The sequence below is a fragment of the Lycorma delicatula genome, chromosome 3, assembly GCF_047948215.1.
Source record: "Lycorma delicatula isolate Av1 chromosome 3, ASM4794821v1, whole genome shotgun sequence".
In the NCBI taxonomy this organism is placed as follows: Eukaryota; Metazoa; Arthropoda; class Insecta; order Hemiptera; family Fulgoridae; genus Lycorma; species Lycorma delicatula.
Window position 1 is genome coordinate 128,364,884 of NC_134457.1, and position 20,088 is coordinate 128,384,971.

Genomic DNA, 20,088 nt, shown 5'->3' on the forward strand with positions numbered 1-20,088 from the left:
TGATTTGCATGATTGAGTGGAAGCATTTCAGCCTTTAATTTACAGGATCTTAAGCTCAAACTCCAGTAATTTATTGTACATTAAAAATGTTGTCTGTACTGTATTCTTTCCCTCTTTTAAGTTTTAATCCATAGTAACAGTAAATTAAACATCTAAGTTAAAATAAAGTTTTAAGAAAAATATTTTTCAATCCTCAAAATTTTGACTTCTGTTCAAAGAAAATTTGTAATACAATTAAAGAAATGTTATTTTTATTTTGTGTGGTTTTTAAGTTTTTCATTTTATTTTGCATTTTTAAAAAATTTTAAATATGAATAGCCCTGCAAAAACTGCTATCCAGATAAAAAAAATCTGTCTGCAAGGAACACAAAGGACAAAATACTTATGTCTTGATAACATAAGAAAAGTATAAACAGTGTAAAGAGGCTACTGACAAGTTTAACTAAGATTTTTAGAATGAAGGAATATTTTTTATTTATTATTTACCTTCAACCTTTTATCATCAGGAAAATTAGTTTTCCAATTTATTTACGTGAACTTTTATATAGTATTTTGAATACTAGAATGATATCAGTATGTATGTCATTTAATGCTAAGCCAAAAAGCTAGTAAAAAAATTTTATTAATTTTTTTTTAAATCTTCCATTTAAGTTATGTGAATAACCTTAACAGTGGCACCATCTGAGAAATTTACTTCTCAAAATTAAAAAAAAAATCATCAAAATCTCTACATTTTGTAAAAAGTGAGGCTTGGACATTAATAAAAATATTACTCAGAGATCAAATTAAAATACTCCTCCTTCTTTGAAGACTGTAAAAAAATTGCATGGTACAGTTTTTTAACTTTAGTGATACAGTGATGGTTTTTTTATTAATATTGTATAGTATTAAAGAATTTTATTTTTCATAGATATACTATTATAATATTCAATTTTCTTTATAATTATATTCAATTTTTTTCCTTTTAGTGCCTTGGTTGAACCAGACAACATCAGATGAGAGCGATAGTCCTCCTGGAATGTCTTCCCAGCCACAACAAGACGGTCATCGTCCCATCCGTCGGCTATCAAAGGATGACTCACTCTCATCATCTAATTCTGATTCACAACAATCTGGTGATGAATATAACGTTTACTATTTTGATCCAAAAACACTCAACTCATCTGGAAACTGTGAAAAGTGTGAATCTTCATCAGAAAGAACACAAAAACAGGTAATTAATTTTTTTTAGTTAGAATTTTTAGATACAAATTTATCTATGTAGATATTTCTAAAAAATATCTAAATAGTTAATTTAATTTTAAGCAGTTTATTTAATTTTAATTGGTTTTAACTTGAGAATAATTCAAAATTAATTTTACAAAACTGAACAGCTGAGACAGAGCTGTACATTACAGTAACTATTATTGTGTATTTGCTGCTCATCCAGGATATTTAGAGACTAACAAATACAAATGTTTATATAAATACAATTTATTAGTTTTAGAATATAGAAAATAAAACAAATCAATAATAATAAAAAATGACAACAACAAACAACAATGAGAATATAATAATAGTAAATAACAACCACAACAAAATAATAATAATGAATAAATTACATAGAAAATAGTATCTTAAAAAGGACAGGATTTATTTAAAGGTAGTTAAATCATAAAAACCAGAATTCAGTCCAATTGATTAAAGACATTATAATGACTGCTATAATTAACACCAGAAATCGTTGCCACCTCTTCACCGCAGTGAGGTGGATACATGTCGCTGTAATCTGTGCCTTAAACCTTCATGTCCATGGAGCAAAATGAGTATAAATGACTCTAAACTGTAGCCGCAGTCTGAAACCAAGAAAACCTCAAAACTAGCGGAACGTACATACATAACCAACTGGTCCAAAAATCACAGATTGCAAACTCAAAGCCATAGTTACTGTGGACGCATCAGAAGTTGTAAAGTTATCACTGGCACTAGTCCATCTTTACCAGGTTGGCAAGCTCTATAATATCAGTACCCCAGCTTGAAGGTGGAACCTTTTCCTTTATAAGCACAAGAGTGCCCGGTTTCAAATTTTCTGTAGAGTTTAACCATTTCTTGCACTGTTGAATACTGTGTAGGTAGTCGATTGACCAGCATTGCCAAAGGTGCTGCATCACCTCCCGAATTTGTTGCCAGCAACGTAGCCTATTAACATAAACATTAGTGTGATCAGGGTCAGTAAGTAAAGAAGGATGTTCTCCAAATAGTGTGCAGGTGTAAGAAACAAATTCATTGGAATCATTAGGTCTAGAATTAAGACGTGCCTCGATTTGACATAATAATGGTTTTGAGTTTGCAACACTTAATAAATCTTAAGCAGTGTGCTAAAAAATGCGTTGCAATTTTTTTTAATTTAGAAAATCTAGTAATTATATCCCATTTGGTTTTTCAGTACTGTGAAGTCCTATTGATTTCCATTTCTCAGATAATGCATCGGAGGGGACCGGCTTATCGAATTTTGCACGAAGTATAATTTAGTAATTGCCAACACCCAATTTAAAAATCATAATAGAAGAATATACACTTGGAAAAAGCCAGGCGATACTGGAAGGTATCAGATAGATTATATCATGGTTAAGCAAAGATTTAGAAATCAACTCGTTGACTGCAAAACTTACCCTGGAGCAGACATTGATAGCGACCATAATTTGGTGATAATGAAATGCAGATTGGGGTTTAAAAACCTGAAGAAAAGTTGTCAGATGAATCGGTGGAATTTAGAGAAGCTTGAGGAAGAGGAGGTAAAGAAGATTTTTGAGGAGGACATCGCAAGAGGTCTGAGTAAAAAAGATATGGTAGAAAATGTAGAAGAAGAATGGGAGAATGTTAAAAAGGAAATTCTTAAATCAGCTGAAGCAAACTTAGGCGGAATAAAGAGAACTGGTAGAAAACCTTGGGTTTCAGACGATATATTGCAGCTGATGGATGAACGTAGAAAATATAAGAATGCTAATGATGAAGAAAGTAAAAGGAACTATCGGCAATTAAGAAATGCTATAAATAGGAAATGCAAACTGGCGAAAGAAGAGTGGATTAAAGAAAAGTGTTCAGAAGTGGAAAGAGAAATGAACATTGGTAAAATTGACGGAGCATACAGGAAAGTTAAGGAAAATTTTGGGGTACATAAATTAAAATCTAATAATGTGTTAAACAAAGATGGTACACCAATATATAATACGAAAGGTAAAGTCGATAGATGGGTGGAATATATTGAAGAGTTATACGGAGGAAATGAATTAGAAAATGGTGTTATAGAGGAAGAAGAGGAAGTTGAGGAGGATGAAATGGGAGAAACAATACTGAGATCTGAATTTAAGAGAGCATTAAAAGATTTAAATGGCAGAAAGGCTCCTGGAATAGACGGAATACCTGTAGAATTACTGCGCAGTGCAGGTGAGGAAGCGATTGATAGATTATACAAACTGGTGTGTAATATTTATGAAAAAGGGGAATTTCCGTCAGACTTCAAAAAAAGTGTTATAGTTATGATACCAAAGAAAGCAGGGGCAGATAAATGTGAAGAATACAGAACAATTAGTTTAACTAGTCATGCATCAAAAATCTTAACTAGAATTTTATACAGAAGAATTGAGAGGAGAGTGGAAGAAGTGTTAGGAGAAGACCAATTTGGTTTCAGGAAAAGTATAGGGACAAGGGAAGCAATTTTAGGCCTCAGATTAATAGTAGAAGGAAGATTAAAGAAAAACAAACCAACATACTTGGCGTTTATAGACCTAGAAAAGGCTTTCGATAACGTAGATTGGAATAAAATGTTCAGCATTTTAAAAAAATTAGGGTTCAAATACAGAGATAGAAGAACAATTGCTAACATGTACAGGAACCAAACAGCAACAATAACAATTGAAGAACATAAGAAAGAAGCCCTAATAAGAAAGGGAGTCCGACAAGGATGTTCCCTATCTCCGTTACTTTTTAATCTTTACATGGAACTAGCAGTTAATGATATTAAAGAACAATTTAGATTCGGAGTAACAGTACAAGGTGAAAAGATAAAGATGCTACGATTTGCTGATGATATAGTAATTCTAGCCGAGAGTAAAAAGGATTTAGAAGAAACAATGAATGGCATAGATGAGGTCCTACGCAGGAACTATCGCATGAAAATAAACAAGAACAAAACAAAAGTAATGAAATGTAGTAGAAATAACAAAGATGGACCCCTGAATGTGAAAATAGGAGGAGAAAAGATTATGGAGGTAGAAGAATTTTGTTATTTGGGAAGTAAAATTACTAAAGATGGACGAAGCAGGAGCGATATAAAATGCCGAATAGCACAAGCTAAACGAGCCTTCAGTAAGAAATATAATTTGTTTACATCAAAAATGAATTTAAATGTCAGGAAAAGATTTTTGAAAGTGTATGTTTGGAGTGTCGCTTTATATGGAAGTGAAACTTGGACAATCGGAGTATCTGAGAAGAAAAGATTAGAAGCTTTTGAAATGTGGTGCTATAGGAGAATGTTAAAAATCAGATGGGTGGATAAAGTGACAAATGAAGAGGTATTGCGGCAAATAGATGAAGAAAGAAGCATTTGGAAGAATATAGTTAAAAGAAGAGACAGACTTATAGGCCACATACTAAGGCATCCTGGAATAGTCGCTTTAATATTGGAAGGACAGGTAGAAGGGAAAAATTGTGTAGGCAGGCCACGTTTGGAGTATGTAAAACAAATTGTTGGGGATGTAGGATGTAGAGGGTATACTGAAATGAAACGACTAGCACTAGATAGGGAATCTTGGAGAGCTGCATCAAACCAGTCAAATGACTGAAGACAAAAAAAAAAAAAAAAAAAAAGATAATGCATGTTCGAATTTTGAACTTTGTTTGTATTCCAGAAATTTCATTGTAGGGGAATTTAGCCACTGAGGACCGTTCCATCAAAGTCTATTATCTTTGAGATGATTAGCCAGAACGCCTCTGGAAATTAATATGGCAGGATTTTCACTTCAGATATGATGCCACATAGCAATTTAAGTTTTTTTTGTTGAATTTTTGAGACTCATTTCACTACAAACGCTTTCCAATTCTCAAGTATCGCTGTAACCCTAGTCAAAACTACAGTTGAGTCTATCCAAAGATGAACTTCTAAATTTACGTTTAAAATATCCTTTGTCTTATTTAATAAATGTGATAATAGCAGAGCGCTACATAATTCAAGTCGTGGAATAGAAAGTTTTTCAGATCTGCTACTCTTGATTTTGAAGATAATAAATTCATACATATATATTTCCCCTTTCATCCATTGAACAAATATAAAGACAGGCTCCATAAGACCTTTCAGACGCATCTTAAAAATCATGTACTTTTATTTTTGTTGGTCTGCCTGGTACAAGTATGCCTGGTATCTGCGTATGCAAATTTTATCAATATACTTTAGTAGAAAATACATTGAGTCCCAATGTTTATGAATTTCTTCTAGTAATTCGTCATCCCATCTAAATTTGCATACCAAAGACATTGTAGAAGGATTTTATAATTAATTACTATTTGGCTTTTTAAGCCTAAAGGATCAAATATTGTAGCAATTGTTGATAGTACTAAACCTTTTGTGACGGTTTCACTCCTTGTTGGCATATTGTATGCAATTTGAAACTTATCGGGTGCTTGGTGCCAAAGTAATCCTGACAATTTCTTCTGTTTTCAAATTCCTGAGGAACCATAATTTCTCAATATTCTTTGGGTACATTTTCAATTACTTCCGAACAATTTGAACACCATTTTCTTAAAGGATATCCTCCTAAATTTAGTAATTCAATGAGCTGCGTTGAGATTCAATAGCTTCTTCCACTGTTTCGTTTTTGGATATGCAGTCGTCAATGTACATATCCCTGTGCAAAATTTCATCCTCAGCAGGATATTTATTGCCATCGTCTATAAAAAACTGGTGCAAACACCTTGTTGCAAGAAAGGGTGCTGAAGACATAACTTATGCAACTATTGATAATTCGTACTCTTGTATTGGTTTGCTTGAAGAATTTCTCCAAAGAATGCGTTGTAGATGAATATCACAAGGGTTGACCTTAATTTGTTGGTACATTTTTGCTATATCCACTCCAAAACACACCTGATGTGTTTGAAAACATAGCATTATCGAACATATATCTTGTTGGATGGTAGGACCAATACAAAATGTCATTTAATGATGATGCTGATGATGTCTTATATGATGCATCAAAAACTCTCGTTTTTGTTGTTGTACTGTCCTTAAAGACTGGATGATGGGATAAAAAATACATTTCCTTCAATTGATTCTTTTCTTTGGGAATTCTTCTCATATGCTCCATGGCCTCATATTCTTTCATGAAGTTAGAATAATCATTTTGTAGTTGTTCATTATACATCAAATGTTTTTCTAGTCGTAAAAATCTAATAAGCTCTCCAGTGTAGGATTGCCTTAGTTTGTTGGTATCTTCCTTGAATGGAAGGCAAACTATATACTGCCCGTGTTCATTATGTTTAGTATTCTTCTGAAAATGTTCTTCACAAAATTGCTCCAATGATGTCATTACTCTATCAGACACTCTATTTCCCAAAATTTCAGTTTTTGTTGTTTACTGTCATTACGTGAGATAAAACTCTTCTGACACGTTGATGGAGTTATGTCAACTTGGTCAGGCGTGGACCCCGACTCAACCCAGCTGAGTTACGTATTAACCAACGTTGGATCATCCCTGCCTTGTAAAGCATTGGGTCCAGAGTAAGAAGTTTGAAAAATATTTTTACAACAATTAAAATATCAATATTTCTTGAAAGATTAAAGTTGTCATTAATCCCGTGAATAAGTACAGTATTACTGTGTTTTTCAGGCATAATCTATTCACAAGCGATTCTGAAATAAGTTGGATTGAGATGCACTGTCTAGAAGTGCTCTGCAGTCATACGTTTGACCCAGATGATCTTGTATGTGAATAACTGCCGTTGCAAGTAAAATTTGTGTATTCACATTTCTGATAGAACAAAAAGTGCTTTGTGAAGAATTATTGCGGTCGGGCTGGCTTATCTGAGGTGACGTATGACCTTGCGAAAATTTAGGTTGTTAGTCAGTTTTATTATTATTAGAAGTACATTCCGATGTTATTTTAAAATCCTTGGACTGAGTATAATTATTTGAATGCCTATTATTTATTTCAAAGTGTAAAGACGTGTGATGTCTAAGGCTACATTTTATATAGCCTTGTTTAGAATTACAATTACTAACATGACATCCAGAACAAAGACAATTAATCCATAGTTTGCATTCCTTCATGATATTCTTTCGTCACCTTATGTCAAATTTTAAAAATTTTGGACATTTAAATAGTGGGTGTGGTTTATCATACAAAACACAATCAGTTACTTGTTTGGTTAAAAATGTATAATTCTTGACAGGTTTAACTTCGGAATTTATATAACGATCTTCAAGAACTGATTTTGATAGACCAGGTTGTAAATTTCGATGGTCAATTCCACATTTGTGATCACTCACATTAAATGATTCTAAACGTTGGCATCTGTTTTCTAGAAATGTAAATAAATCGTCCAAGGATGCTATACACAGGCTGCTATTTTGAAGCTCCCGTGATTTTTTAGTAGATATATCCACATTTTCTAATAAAGATGACTAATAAATAAATCTTACAGTGGAACAGTTATTTCCTTTATTGCCTTAATTGCATTTATATTACCCTTAACATGATTTATAAGACAACCTAAGTCAATAAAAAACTCCTTAATTAACTACAGATGCTGAAAATAAGTCCTTTATATGTTCTTCAACATTAATTTAAGAATTATTATAACACAAGTAAATTATTGTAACACAAGCGGCATGAAAATTATCACTCGGTGGCATATTTGACGTTAATATCTTAAGTTCATCAGTTAAACATGAATTTAAATAATACGTACACTGCTGTACGTCTGATAAATAGCTATTATTTATAATTAAGCTTTTGAGTAGATCTCAAAAATATATCCATTCGGTATAGACACCCCTAAAATTTTGTAAATTAATAGCAAGTAATTGTAGCTCCATGAAGTGATTACCATTGCCGGAGCGGTTTGAGCTAGTTGACAGATTCGATAAATCACCTTCGGACCTTATCTGAGACCTCTCACTAGCTTATTTGTCTAAAATAAATTCCATTTTAGTGATTGAAAGGTATTGCTCCTCAACAAGCGCTAACTCATCATGATTACTCTAATCACTCTAATCACCTTCGAATTACATACTCATTACCAATTTTAAAGTTATTAACAAAAGTTTCTTTGCTAGTAATAAATGATTTATAATGATTACACTGTTTTTACAGTATATCACTCTTTTTTTTTTCATCAAAACTAATTATGAATTACAAGTGTGCAAATAAAATAATAAATAAAAATATCAGTGTTATTACATAGAACAACGAAGGACACAATAAGTTAAGGAAAAATAAACATGAAAAAATATGATTTGATAAGGAAGAAATTATAAATTAAATTAGTAAGATGATAATTAATAAATGATAAGGGACAAAGGATAAGGAGATCTCTAATCACTAATGTACTGCTAATAGTAAATATAGAAGTGGCTGAACTTACACATGCTGATTAGATGGTTTGGCGATGACATCATGCAGCAAATCATCTCTCTCTCACTCCTCCCCCCCTCACTCCCTCTCTCTCTCTCTCTCTCTCTCTCTCTCTATCTGTCTGTGTGTGTGCGGGGGGGTGTGTGTATTATGACATTAATAACGCAGCGAGTAAGAACAAAACACACTAATTTATTGGAAATTAACATAACTATGTTAACAAAATATGGAAAACAATCATAATAATTAACTTATAAATATACACTCATGCTTAATACTCAGCTTAATATTTCGATCACATGTCTATTCAGTTCAAATATAACTTTGCAACTGACTAATACATTAAAAACTATTACATATCAAAGAGACCAGTGGTGGGGAGAATGCGTACCAGTAACCGGCCGAACCTTCCCAGAAGTGTGATGAAACTCAACAGTGAAATCATTCTAAATACAAAAGCATATTAACAGATTTAGAAAAAATATTATACAGAAATACTAAATTCATCGTTCCAAACAGTAATCGCAGTAGACATAATATAAGGTAACAGTACTGTTTCTGTAGTAATGATGCATTCTGTAAGTTTTGTAAATGTTTTCTGTTAAGTTGTAATTTAAACATTTTTATTAAATTGTAGATTCTTATTTATATATATTTTATTATATATTTATATATACATATATATATATATATATATAAAACATTTGTACCTCTAGAGATCCTGTATTTAACTTAAAATTACTTAGAAATTAAGATTTTATTATTTTAATAGCTTAATTGGTTTAGTTTTATGCTATTGAATGAATGATATAATCACAGTTCTCAAACAATTAATCACAACTTAGAAAGTTATCATTCTTTCTGTTTTGCTAATGAAAGTATATTAAGATTGTTGGTTAAATTCATAGTTTTATAGATTTGTATTTAAAATGCATATAATTGTAACAACAAATAATTAATTAACATTAGCTTCATTTTTATGTTATTATATTTAATGCAACTCTTTGACATGTAATTTTTTTTAATCCATCTGTATGTATTTGTATTTTTAATTATTAAATGTAGAAAAAAAATTTTTTTTAGGAAAATTGGGCTGATGCAGAAACAGCATTTGTAAACATCCGAGGACCAACAGACCCTTGGGAAATTCTGTTTGCTAGAGCGGAGGGTTTACATGCGCATGGCCACAGTAAAGAAGCTTGTACATTAGGAGTTAAATTAGCTGAACAACTTCTTGCAAATCCACCTGATCTCATGATAGATGTCCCTCCAATGATGAGCAAAGGCAAACGGAAAAAAGTATGTTTATTAAAAGCTATCATTTTAATCTATACATTTAATAAAAATTATTAAGCTGTTAAACTTAATTTTTTTTAACTAATTTTAATTTATATAGGTTAGAGTAAACTTAAATAGACCTTTAAACAATTTTGTTTCATGTTTTGAGAATCTTTCAAAAAAAATTGTGTACCATTTACTGGTTTTCTTCTTTGAGTCAAATGCAAGGTAAAACAGGCCACATTTTTCTACTCAAAAAATATGTTTGCATTTTGTTCTTCAATAAATGTTGATCTGACATTCCTGAAACAAAAACAAAAAAATTAGTTTCTGTTAGATTTTACTTTAAATTGCTTCAAAACTTAACACTTTATTAAATGGTGGATTGCTTTCTTTTTTTTTTTTTAAGTTAACATTAACTTTCAGTTAACTTACCCTCTTTGAAGAAACAATTGCATAAGCCCTCCTAATAGAAATTAAATTTTGTAACTTTCTGTGATCCTAAGATTGTTAATCAATGGAAACTTGTTAATTAAAAAATGATTTTTTACCTATTTTTATTTTTACCTCATTTCTGCCCATTTTGTCTCAAAGATGTATTCTTTTATTTTATAAGGTGTTTTACATGTTACAGAATCATGTAATTTTAAAGGTGCTTTTTATGAATTTGCAATTTATTTAATTTTTCTGCAATGCATTGAAGGTTCAACGTACAATGAGTATGTTCAAAGTATACAATGTATGTTGAGTGGGTGCAAAGTAAATTAAATTGCGTAATTTTTGTTTTATAGGTAACATATATATTTTACCAAAAAAATATTCAAGAACTTATTAAAAAAAAAAAAGTTAATATGTGTTCTCATTGTTTCGTGAAACCAAAACCCTAGTGGTCTTTGAAATGGCAAATTGGTTTAGTTTATATTTTTACTTTTTAGCGGTAATTATTATTGTAACCTTGTAGCACAGTTGCTGTTTTAGTCCTGAAGGGATCAAAGTAAATTCAAAGCAATGTGGTGTCCTGAACCACTTTATTGCTGACTAAAATAACAGATGTAATGGAGCTACAAAGTTGATAGTTGTGATATTAGTAAATAGTTTGCCAAAAATGTTGAAAACATCCCAAAAAAAATCCTATCATTTGTAAAATGTGTTAAGTATTTTTAAAAATATTTTTATCAAAATTTCTTTATAAATATATATTTTTATTGTCTGTGCATGATGTTCTCTCGCTCCCTCATAGCCTCTCACTTTTTGTTCTGTTATTCTTTAACTTCATTATATTATCTATGTCCTACAGCCTTGGTTATTTATTTTACTTATTTTTGTTTTTGATTCCTCTCTATAATTTCGTCTACATCCTGACTGACTAAACCTGGATGCCATTAGGCCAGTTTTTGGCCCACCAACTTATTTTTTTTTCTTTGCAAGACGATTATTAACAATCTTATAAGAGACAGAAAAATCTAGATTAATAACACCATATTTATTAGACTCTTTTTTTCTGTTAATCCTGTTATGCACATTTTATTATTGTTAAATGCTAACCTAAAACAAATATAAAAATTCTCTTTCTACTTCTTAGACTTTTGTTATTGTTTTGTATTTTATGCATAAGAACTTCTCCTTGCTTGTGCTGGTCTGTTTTTGATAATCTCTTTAGATAATTCAGCTTCTGTAATTTACTACCTTTATAACAAAATCTGCCTGCACCTTCTGATTTATGTTCCTACACCTATAACTCATAATTCTTCTTTCTGCCACATCTCATTATCTTTGTTTTCTTCTTATTTATTTTCATGTTGAAACTATCCAATCAACACATTTATGCCATTCGATATTTCTTGTTACTCATTATTTTGCTTTCATCAATGAAACTACATCATTAGTGAATCTTAAAATCTTGTTTTCTGTTCTTGGATTGTTAATGTACTTTCACATTTGTCCTTCAATCCCTTTATTGCTTTTCTTTTTACAAATTAAAAAGAGTTTTCTTACTCCTTTTCCAATAAGTCTTTATCTCTCCCTTCTTGGGAGAGAAATAAGAATTTTCAGTTATTAGAATAAGAATTCTGTATTCTTATTGAAGTTATCTTTTTTTGATTTATCTCTGTATTGTATGATCATGTTATGTATCTCAACATGATCTTTATTGAAATTTTTGATAATGATAAATAAAATCAAAAAAAAAATTTTTTATCTGAATGGCTTAATTAACTGTTCAGTATTTTTAGATGTACGTTACTTAATGTGTATTTTTGGAAAAACGAGTAAACTGTCAAGTACTTTTAGGTAATGGTTTAAAAAATTTTAATATTATCCTGTTGATTTTTTTTTTTGTATGTTTAGCAACAGATCAATCCAGCCTCTCACCAGCTAAGTGTTCTTGCGTCCGATACATTGGCCAAGTGTGCCTTCCTCTGCACTGTGTTAGCAGAAAATCCAGAGTATTACCACCTTGCCTTTAAAGTTGGTTTATTTGGTCTAGAAATGGCTCGTCCTCCCGCTAGCACAAAACCTCTTGAGGTAATATTTTAAGCATTTTTTTTTTTTTTTTTTTAGTGTATATTTTGATCTGATTATTATATGTAATTCAACTAGAAAAATCGTTTAAACAATGAAAGCATGTTGTATTAATATACACTTTTTTACTTTTCACTAGGTGAAGCTTGCCAATCAAGAATCTGAGTTAGTTAATTTATTGAAACGCATTCCTTTAGGAGAATGGGAACTTAATATTATCAGGGAACGTGCACATCAGCTTAGAGATGGTACACTTCGTTCTCGTGGTGAAGCTTTATTACCTATAAATCTCGCTGGATTTCTTCTTGATGCACTTATCATGCCATCCGGTTTGTTTATATTTTTGTACTATTTTTATAAGTAGTTTATTCTGAAGATATGATTATGAAGTTATTAAAAAAATCTCTCTGGTTTTGCCAAACTGAAATATGTAACTATTTGTAATGCTTTATGTAGGAAATTAATAATATAAATTTTGCTTTAGGTTATGCAAATGGAAAACACTATATTATAATGTTTTTTGACCCCATCTTGCATTGATCTAGTATGACTGTTATGTTATCTAGAAAATTAGTAAATGGTGTGATTACTTGGCTACGTAATAATTACACTGGATTTGTTTAAGTTGAAATGTATAGAGAAAGATAATTTTGAAGTGTTTTCAAGTGTTAGGATTTATAAAAAAAAGTAGGTAGATTATTAGAGTAAACCTTAGAGTAAATTATTAGAGTAAGTATGTTCTCAGGTAGTAAAACTAACTGTTGGTTTCCCAGTTGTAATCATGACTTTTTTTGGTGTATAATTTATAAAGTCTTATTGGAATTTAATTCTAATACCTTACCCATATTATTTGGATCATGGAGGATTTCTCCACCTTTGGCTATAAATAAAAAGAAAAACATCAGTAATAATAATTATATTAAACTTTATGCTTTTGTCCTAGAGCTGGTTCCATTAATACTGTTTTAAAAAATTATCCTGGTAAAAATTTGATCTTGATCTGATGTAAAAGATATAAAAAGTGTTAAATATTTTTATTTAGGAAAAAACGATACTAGTCTTGTCTGGTCTAATGTTATAAATTTATTTATCCATGAAGTTTATGGATTTCATAAAATTAAATTCATAAGCTTTAATTTATGATGAATTTTAGTTGGTATTTTTTTTACATTTCAAAGTTTTTGCTTTTGTAGATTTTTTAAATAAATTTTAGTGTTTAGAATTTTTCAAATACAGTACACCTCCACTCACCACTTAAATCATTCTGTAAAACTACTTTGTGTCTTGGAGATTTATTGATTCTTTTTTTTTATGATTACAAATTTATAAACATGTGCATATTTTTCAGTCTATTTTTTAAACCTGTTAAAATAAAGAATCTTTTAGAAAGGGTTAAATGTTAAAGAAAGCTTACTACAGTATATTATTGTTATTTACTAACATACTGTTATTAAGAAAAGCTAGTACATATATTTCTTACAAGATTATCTCAGATGTGGTTATTGTTAACTTTTTTCTAAATTTGTGACTTATCATGATTGATTAAATTCTCAGGTAATAGTTTTCTATCACCTGATTGTTAATTTAAATTATTCTTAGTTGCTTGAAGGCTTGTGTCCCAAGTACAGAATAAACGAAATAGCCGTTTACTTTGTTGGTCAATAGTAACTGAGTGAGTGAGTTTTCCATTTATTTGTTGCTGTCATTTAAGCAGTACATTAATATCTAATTTTAAAATTTTATTATCACAGTACTAATGGATGTTGTGATCCATCTACTTTTATGATCTATCTGTTCTGATCTCTTACAATTACAGCTGCATCCAAAATAAAGTTACAAAGACCCTAATTTTTTTTTTTTAATATTTATTTCAAATATTTAACTGACAGTCAATTAAATACATGCATCTTACTTTCTTTAAATCACCACCACTGTCCAAACACTTATTAATTCTAGGTACCAGCTTTTGTTACAAGTTTGCCAAAAGTCTTTTAAACCATGTCATAACCTTTTTTTACCTCATCATCATGAAACCTCTTTTTTAGCAAGTTGTTACAATATAGATATGTCCTGTATAGGCGTAGTATTGTTTGGAGCAGTCAGACATTTGCTTTTGGTTTCAATATGAAGTTAAAGACATTCAGCTATCACTATGAGTATATTTCAACACCTGTGGAAATTTCCACTTTCAAAAAAGTGGAATTTATTGAATAAGGATACTAAAGATTCATTTTTTTAAAAAACAGAAATAAAGATCTGATAAACTATTTCACTAGAAACATATGCTGTGTTCCTGTTATGATGTAAAATCATATGATCCCTTCACTTTTTCTATTAAATTATGTAGTTTGAGTATGTATGGAATCTTTATTTTTTTGTTAAGCTGGACGGGAATGCAGATGTCAAGTGCTGTCACCATCCTTACGGCAAGCAAATGATGAAATATTAGGATTTGAGGCTGCTGTTGCAGCTCTTGGTTTGAAGGCGAATATCTCTGAAGCTGACCATCCACTTCTTTGTGAAGGAACAAGAAGACAGAGGTAGAATTTTTTTTTTTTTAATTCTTCTAAATTCCCTTTAATCCTTAATTTGTGTTTGATTAATTGGATTAATAACATGTGTTGATTATTTCAGAAGATAAGAAGTACCTTCTGATAAATAAAACCGACTGATTTAAATAAAAATTAGTTAGTGTAGAACTCTTCTATGATTTTTAGATATCAGAATTTTATTATAAATAATGTTAACAAATGTAAATACATGAATTTCTAGTTTTATTTCTTTTCATTAATTTTAAAGTTATAATTTCATAAAATTAATTGTTAATTTGGTAACCCAGACAGTAATACTGCTTTGCACTGAATAAAGTTTGATTCTCAGTAAGAATTTAGAATTATTAGAGAATCTGCTATATCTGGTCTCAAGTCTGCCAAACACAAGCTGCAAAAGTGCAGCTTGGGCTTCATTTAAAGAAGTTTACAAAATTTTTCTCGGCAAACAAAAATCCAACAATTACCAATATCAACTTCTTACTTCATACAGAGCTATGGAATGTAATATGTCTTTGAAAATGCATTTCCTCCACTCACATCAGGAATTTTTCCCGGACAACCTCGGAGATGTGACAAATACAGTAAACGTTTCTACCAAGACATTTCGGTGATGGAAAGCCATTATAAAGGGGAATAGAATACTATCATGCTAGCCAATTATCGTAGGACATTAATTCGGGATGTGCCCGAGTATTTATAAAAGAAAAGCAGTAGTGAAATCAGTCACACAGGTATGGCCATGCAAAATTATAAATTTTCCTGATTTTAACTATATTTTCCCTTAATTTAAAAAAATGTAATTTATTTAAAACTAAGGGTGATAGAAAAGTTGTATTTACAGGTCTGTAAAGTATGTAAAAAAGCAATTCAAGAAATGGTATCATACTTAGAGAAACATTAAAAACGTTTTTTTTGTTTATCAGTGTTATCTACCAATAACATCCCTTGACAGCAATTTAGTTATACTTTCATGTGAAATAATCACAGAAAAATTATACTGGAATGTATTTATGTGCCTACATACAATGATGTTATTTCTTAGTTATTTGTGCATTAATTTCCCACTAGGGGCACTGTAATGCTGTAGAATATTATATTAGTAATCTGTGTTTAATTTTCCAGAGAGCAAAGCTCTGCAAAAAAAATTTTCAAACATTGGTTATGATTCAGAATTTTGCTTCAGTCCGCTGTATTTGTTATTGAGAAGTTCACTATAAAATTTTATTTAATTTGCTAAGTGTGCATTTTTTAATTTATGTGTATTTAAGTAGTTTATTTGCAGTGATTTTAAAAGCTATTGATAAAATTTAGTAAGTGATTTGTTCTGTAGCAAAACAGAAATGCCATGTATGTTTACAAATTAGGAATATGCCGACATTCATTTTGTGTATGATTTTTCTAATGGCAATGCTATACAAACTGTTGAAGAATATTGTCAGAGATTTCCTTATTGAAACATTCCTAATCAGCAAGTATCTACATATATCGGCATTTAAGGGAAAGCGAAACATTTGTTGTAACATCTGAACAGGGAACAAATCTGAATGAGCAGATTTTGTATATGGTAGAGTGAAGTTTAATTATTATCTGTATGTTGGGGATTTCACACAACAGTATATGGCAGACATTACCCAATAAAGGTCTCTTTCCATATCATCTTCAACCAGCTCAGTGATTTGAAGAAGGTGATTACAATCTGCAGCTGAATTACTGTCAATGATTATTACAAAACGGTGTGCTTCCATTGCTGATATTATTTACAGATGAAGCAACACTTACATGAAATGAGATAAACAATATACAAAACAAACATTTTTGTAAACATAACAATCCTTTTGAAACCATTTGAAACTAATTTCTAGCACTCTTTTTCATTAAAATTCTGGTGTGGAATAATAAGTTCTTATCAGACCTCACATTTTCAATGGTAGACTCACAAATGGTTACCAAAACTTTCTTAAAAATGAGCTGTCAATAATTTTAGACAGCTTTTTGGACAGCTACCGAGCGTACCACTTAGTACAAAAACTGATATGTATTTCCAACACGAAGATGCATCAGCCCATTTTTATGATCCTATTATTCATTATCTGAATGAAAAATTTCCTAACCACTGGATTGGCTGAGGTGGACCTCAACTATGGCCAGCTATACCACCTGATATGAATCCCTTTGATTTCTTTTTGTAGAAATATAAAAGCGTTAGTGTATACACAAAAATCAGAAAATGCAAATGAAATTTTATAAAAATGTCACGTCAGCCATTGAAAAAATTAAAATAACCCAAGAATGCTAGAAAACACTATTTCATTTGTATCTTGCCATGCTAAAATGTGTTTTCAGGTTGGTGGCTGACATTTTGAACAGTTGATGTAATATAAGAATAACTTATGCTATTTTATTTGGTTTTGGATGTTTAGTTGTTTTAATAATTTTATCCAATAATAGAAGGTTGTTCGTTTTAGTCTAAATTTGTAATTCAGTATTTTCCATATTGGTACATTTTGTTCTACATTAAAGAATAGATTATTTCTTGCACTATTATTTATTTTCTATTGACTTTATTTACACCAATTTTTTCAGAATTAAATCTTCTGTCAATTTAACCAATAAGTTTTATTTGTTTATTGACAAATTAACAAAGTTATTTTGCGCCAAAGCTAAAAAATTGTGTTTTTCAACTCATTTTTTTTTGTTTATTATATGTTATTTCACAGAAAATAATGATGATAATGGGTTCTGGCACCCGTTTTTTTAAATTTATCAGGTCAAAAACCATAAGAAACCACTAAATTCACCTCTTAATTTGCCTTCCCAGATTTTCAGTAGGACATCATTTTAGCAGAAATCAGGGCAAAATCTTTCACTAGCCATAATTCATTAATGAAGCATTTTCAGACCCATGTTTTTTATGAACTTTTTTCATTATTTTAATGAGAGAAATATGCGTGTGAAGTTTGTTTTATAATTTGTGAATTTGTCAAAATTTTTTTCTGTTTTATAAATTTTGAAACTTATTATGAATGTATATGCAAATTTTGCTGTCTAATACTGGAGTGCATATGTCCATTCACTTCCAACTGAAGATGCAAGATCCCATGAAAATTGATTATTGAAATTAATATGGCAAATTTAACTTATCCAATTACTGTGTTTTGGTGGTTTATATTTCATATAATATTAAATCTTATTACTACAGTGTCAATATATTAATGAATTATTTGAATTCTCAAAAAAAAGATTATTTATTTAAACTACTCATATCATTTTCTAGGATAAAAATAATTAAGAAAATTATAATTTGTTTATAACATTAAAAGCTGAAATTATTTATTTTGAAAAGGAAGGTTCCCTCTACTTTTACATACCTGAAAATTTTTAAAGGAAATAAAATTCTAAAAGTATTTATTTTATAAATAATCTTTATAGTGTATAGCAGCTGACATTTTTTTGAATGAATAGTTAAGAGATAAAAGGGCAGACAAGTAGGAAATATTGGTTATCAGATTTTTAATTTTAACTTTACATTAAAATAAATGATACTGTTTTATATCATTACTGGTAATTTGTTAAGACTAGTGTTCTATAATGTTGTGAAATTCAAATTCAACCCAAGTAAAGGTTTAAGTTATTTTTGTTTAATTTTAAATGTTGGTAGATACTGCTGGTCTTTAGGATTCTCTTGACAGGTTTGCTTTGTACATTTCATTCTCAAATCTGTAAAAAACCAACTGCTTAACTCTTTTGTCTACAGAGATTTCTTATGATCATTTAAGAGAAAGTAGTGAATTATTGAAATAGTTTCATATATTTTTATGTGTTTACATATGGAAAATAAAGCAATTGCCGTCTTCATAATTATAAAAAGTAATTTATTTATAAAATCTTAATCTTGTATGTTTTGATTTATGTATTTTTATTTTAAGCGACTACTACCAAAAATGCTATTTGTATATATGTTTTGATTTTTTTGTAGGGGTGATCTAGCAATAACTCTGTTAGTACTCTACAAAGATGATCCTGTCAAAGTGGCTCGTATAATGGACAAGCTGTTAGATCGTGATGTTCACCAACTGATTAAATCACCAGTGCCTATATCATACTACTCTAGTAATCCTCCTCTGAGAAGCTTGGGTTGTAGACCATTGCCTACTCGTAAGGATCTTGATACTCCTTTGTTGTGCCCTGCTTCACCCCCTCAGACCGCCTTCATGGCACCAATGGCTATACCTGATGCATGTGGTGCTTCTGCCCTAAGTAAGTAAAAATTAACGTTAATATTATATTTTCAGAATTAAAACAATTTATTAACATGCTGGTGAGTTTAAAATTTAATTTTGACCTGAATAAATATTGTTTTAAGTAGTTAATTTGATTATTTATTATAGCTCTTAATTGCGTGGAACTGAGTGATACTTATAAATATACATGACATGTAAATGTAAATCACCTATGTTATCTTTTACTCTTCTATAGATTCTTTATATATTATGCTTTTTAGATAGCAATGGTGTAACAAATGGTTGTGGAAGTCGTCCACAAAGTTGTACTAGTGCTGAATTGGATCAAGGATTACCAGGATTGCCACCTGCACAAACAACTGCAGCTCCAACAACCACTTCCACTGCTACAACTTCAGTCAGATCAAAAGAGAGTTTAAGGTAAGTATTCTGTTTTCAGATAAATATTATAAAAACATTTCCTATGAGAAACAATTGTGATTTATTTATTGGCAAGTAATTTATTTTTGTAATATTTTTTAAGTAGTGTAGAGTACAGTTCATGCTAGAAATAATTTTCTAAGTTTGTATTAAATTTGTATCAAATTGTATTTGTATTGATTTACAAATTTTGTAATTGGGAAAAAATATAACATTTTTCCTTTGTATAAACAGAAAATATCCAGATAAGAGAAGTTACTTCAGTTAATTTGAAGGCTGGGAATAAAGTTCAGCCTAGAAATTACAGACATTTGAACACAGTCTGAGTAATTAATGTTACAGAATATTATAACTTACAATATTGAATTTTTTTCTCTGTTGTACCTATTAATTTTGTCATCTGTCATTAAAATAATACTTCTGGAGTCTGAACAGTTTCTAGTGCTTTGAACATCACTGTTTGAAGAAAAT

General features: G+C 30.1%; 1 protein-coding gene across 1 annotated transcript in view; it reads left to right on the forward strand.

Annotated features, from left to right (window-relative positions):
• The window catches only part of Dora (zinc finger SWIM domain-containing dorado), a 132,625-nt gene that overhangs the window by 84,783 nt on the left and 27,754 nt on the right, over positions 1-20,088 (forward strand). Inside the window, exons 13-19 of the mRNA XM_075359204.1 lie at positions 969-1,213; positions 9,690-9,905; positions 12,231-12,407; positions 12,544-12,733; positions 14,788-14,944; positions 18,933-19,213; positions 19,458-19,617. Of these exons, the coding sequence (XP_075215319.1) occupies positions 969-1,213; positions 9,690-9,905; positions 12,231-12,407; positions 12,544-12,733; positions 14,788-14,944; positions 18,933-19,213; positions 19,458-19,617 (1,426 nt within the window). The remainder of the gene's footprint in view (positions 1-968; positions 1,214-9,689; positions 9,906-12,230; positions 12,408-12,543; positions 12,734-14,787; positions 14,945-18,932; positions 19,214-19,457; positions 19,618-20,088) is intronic.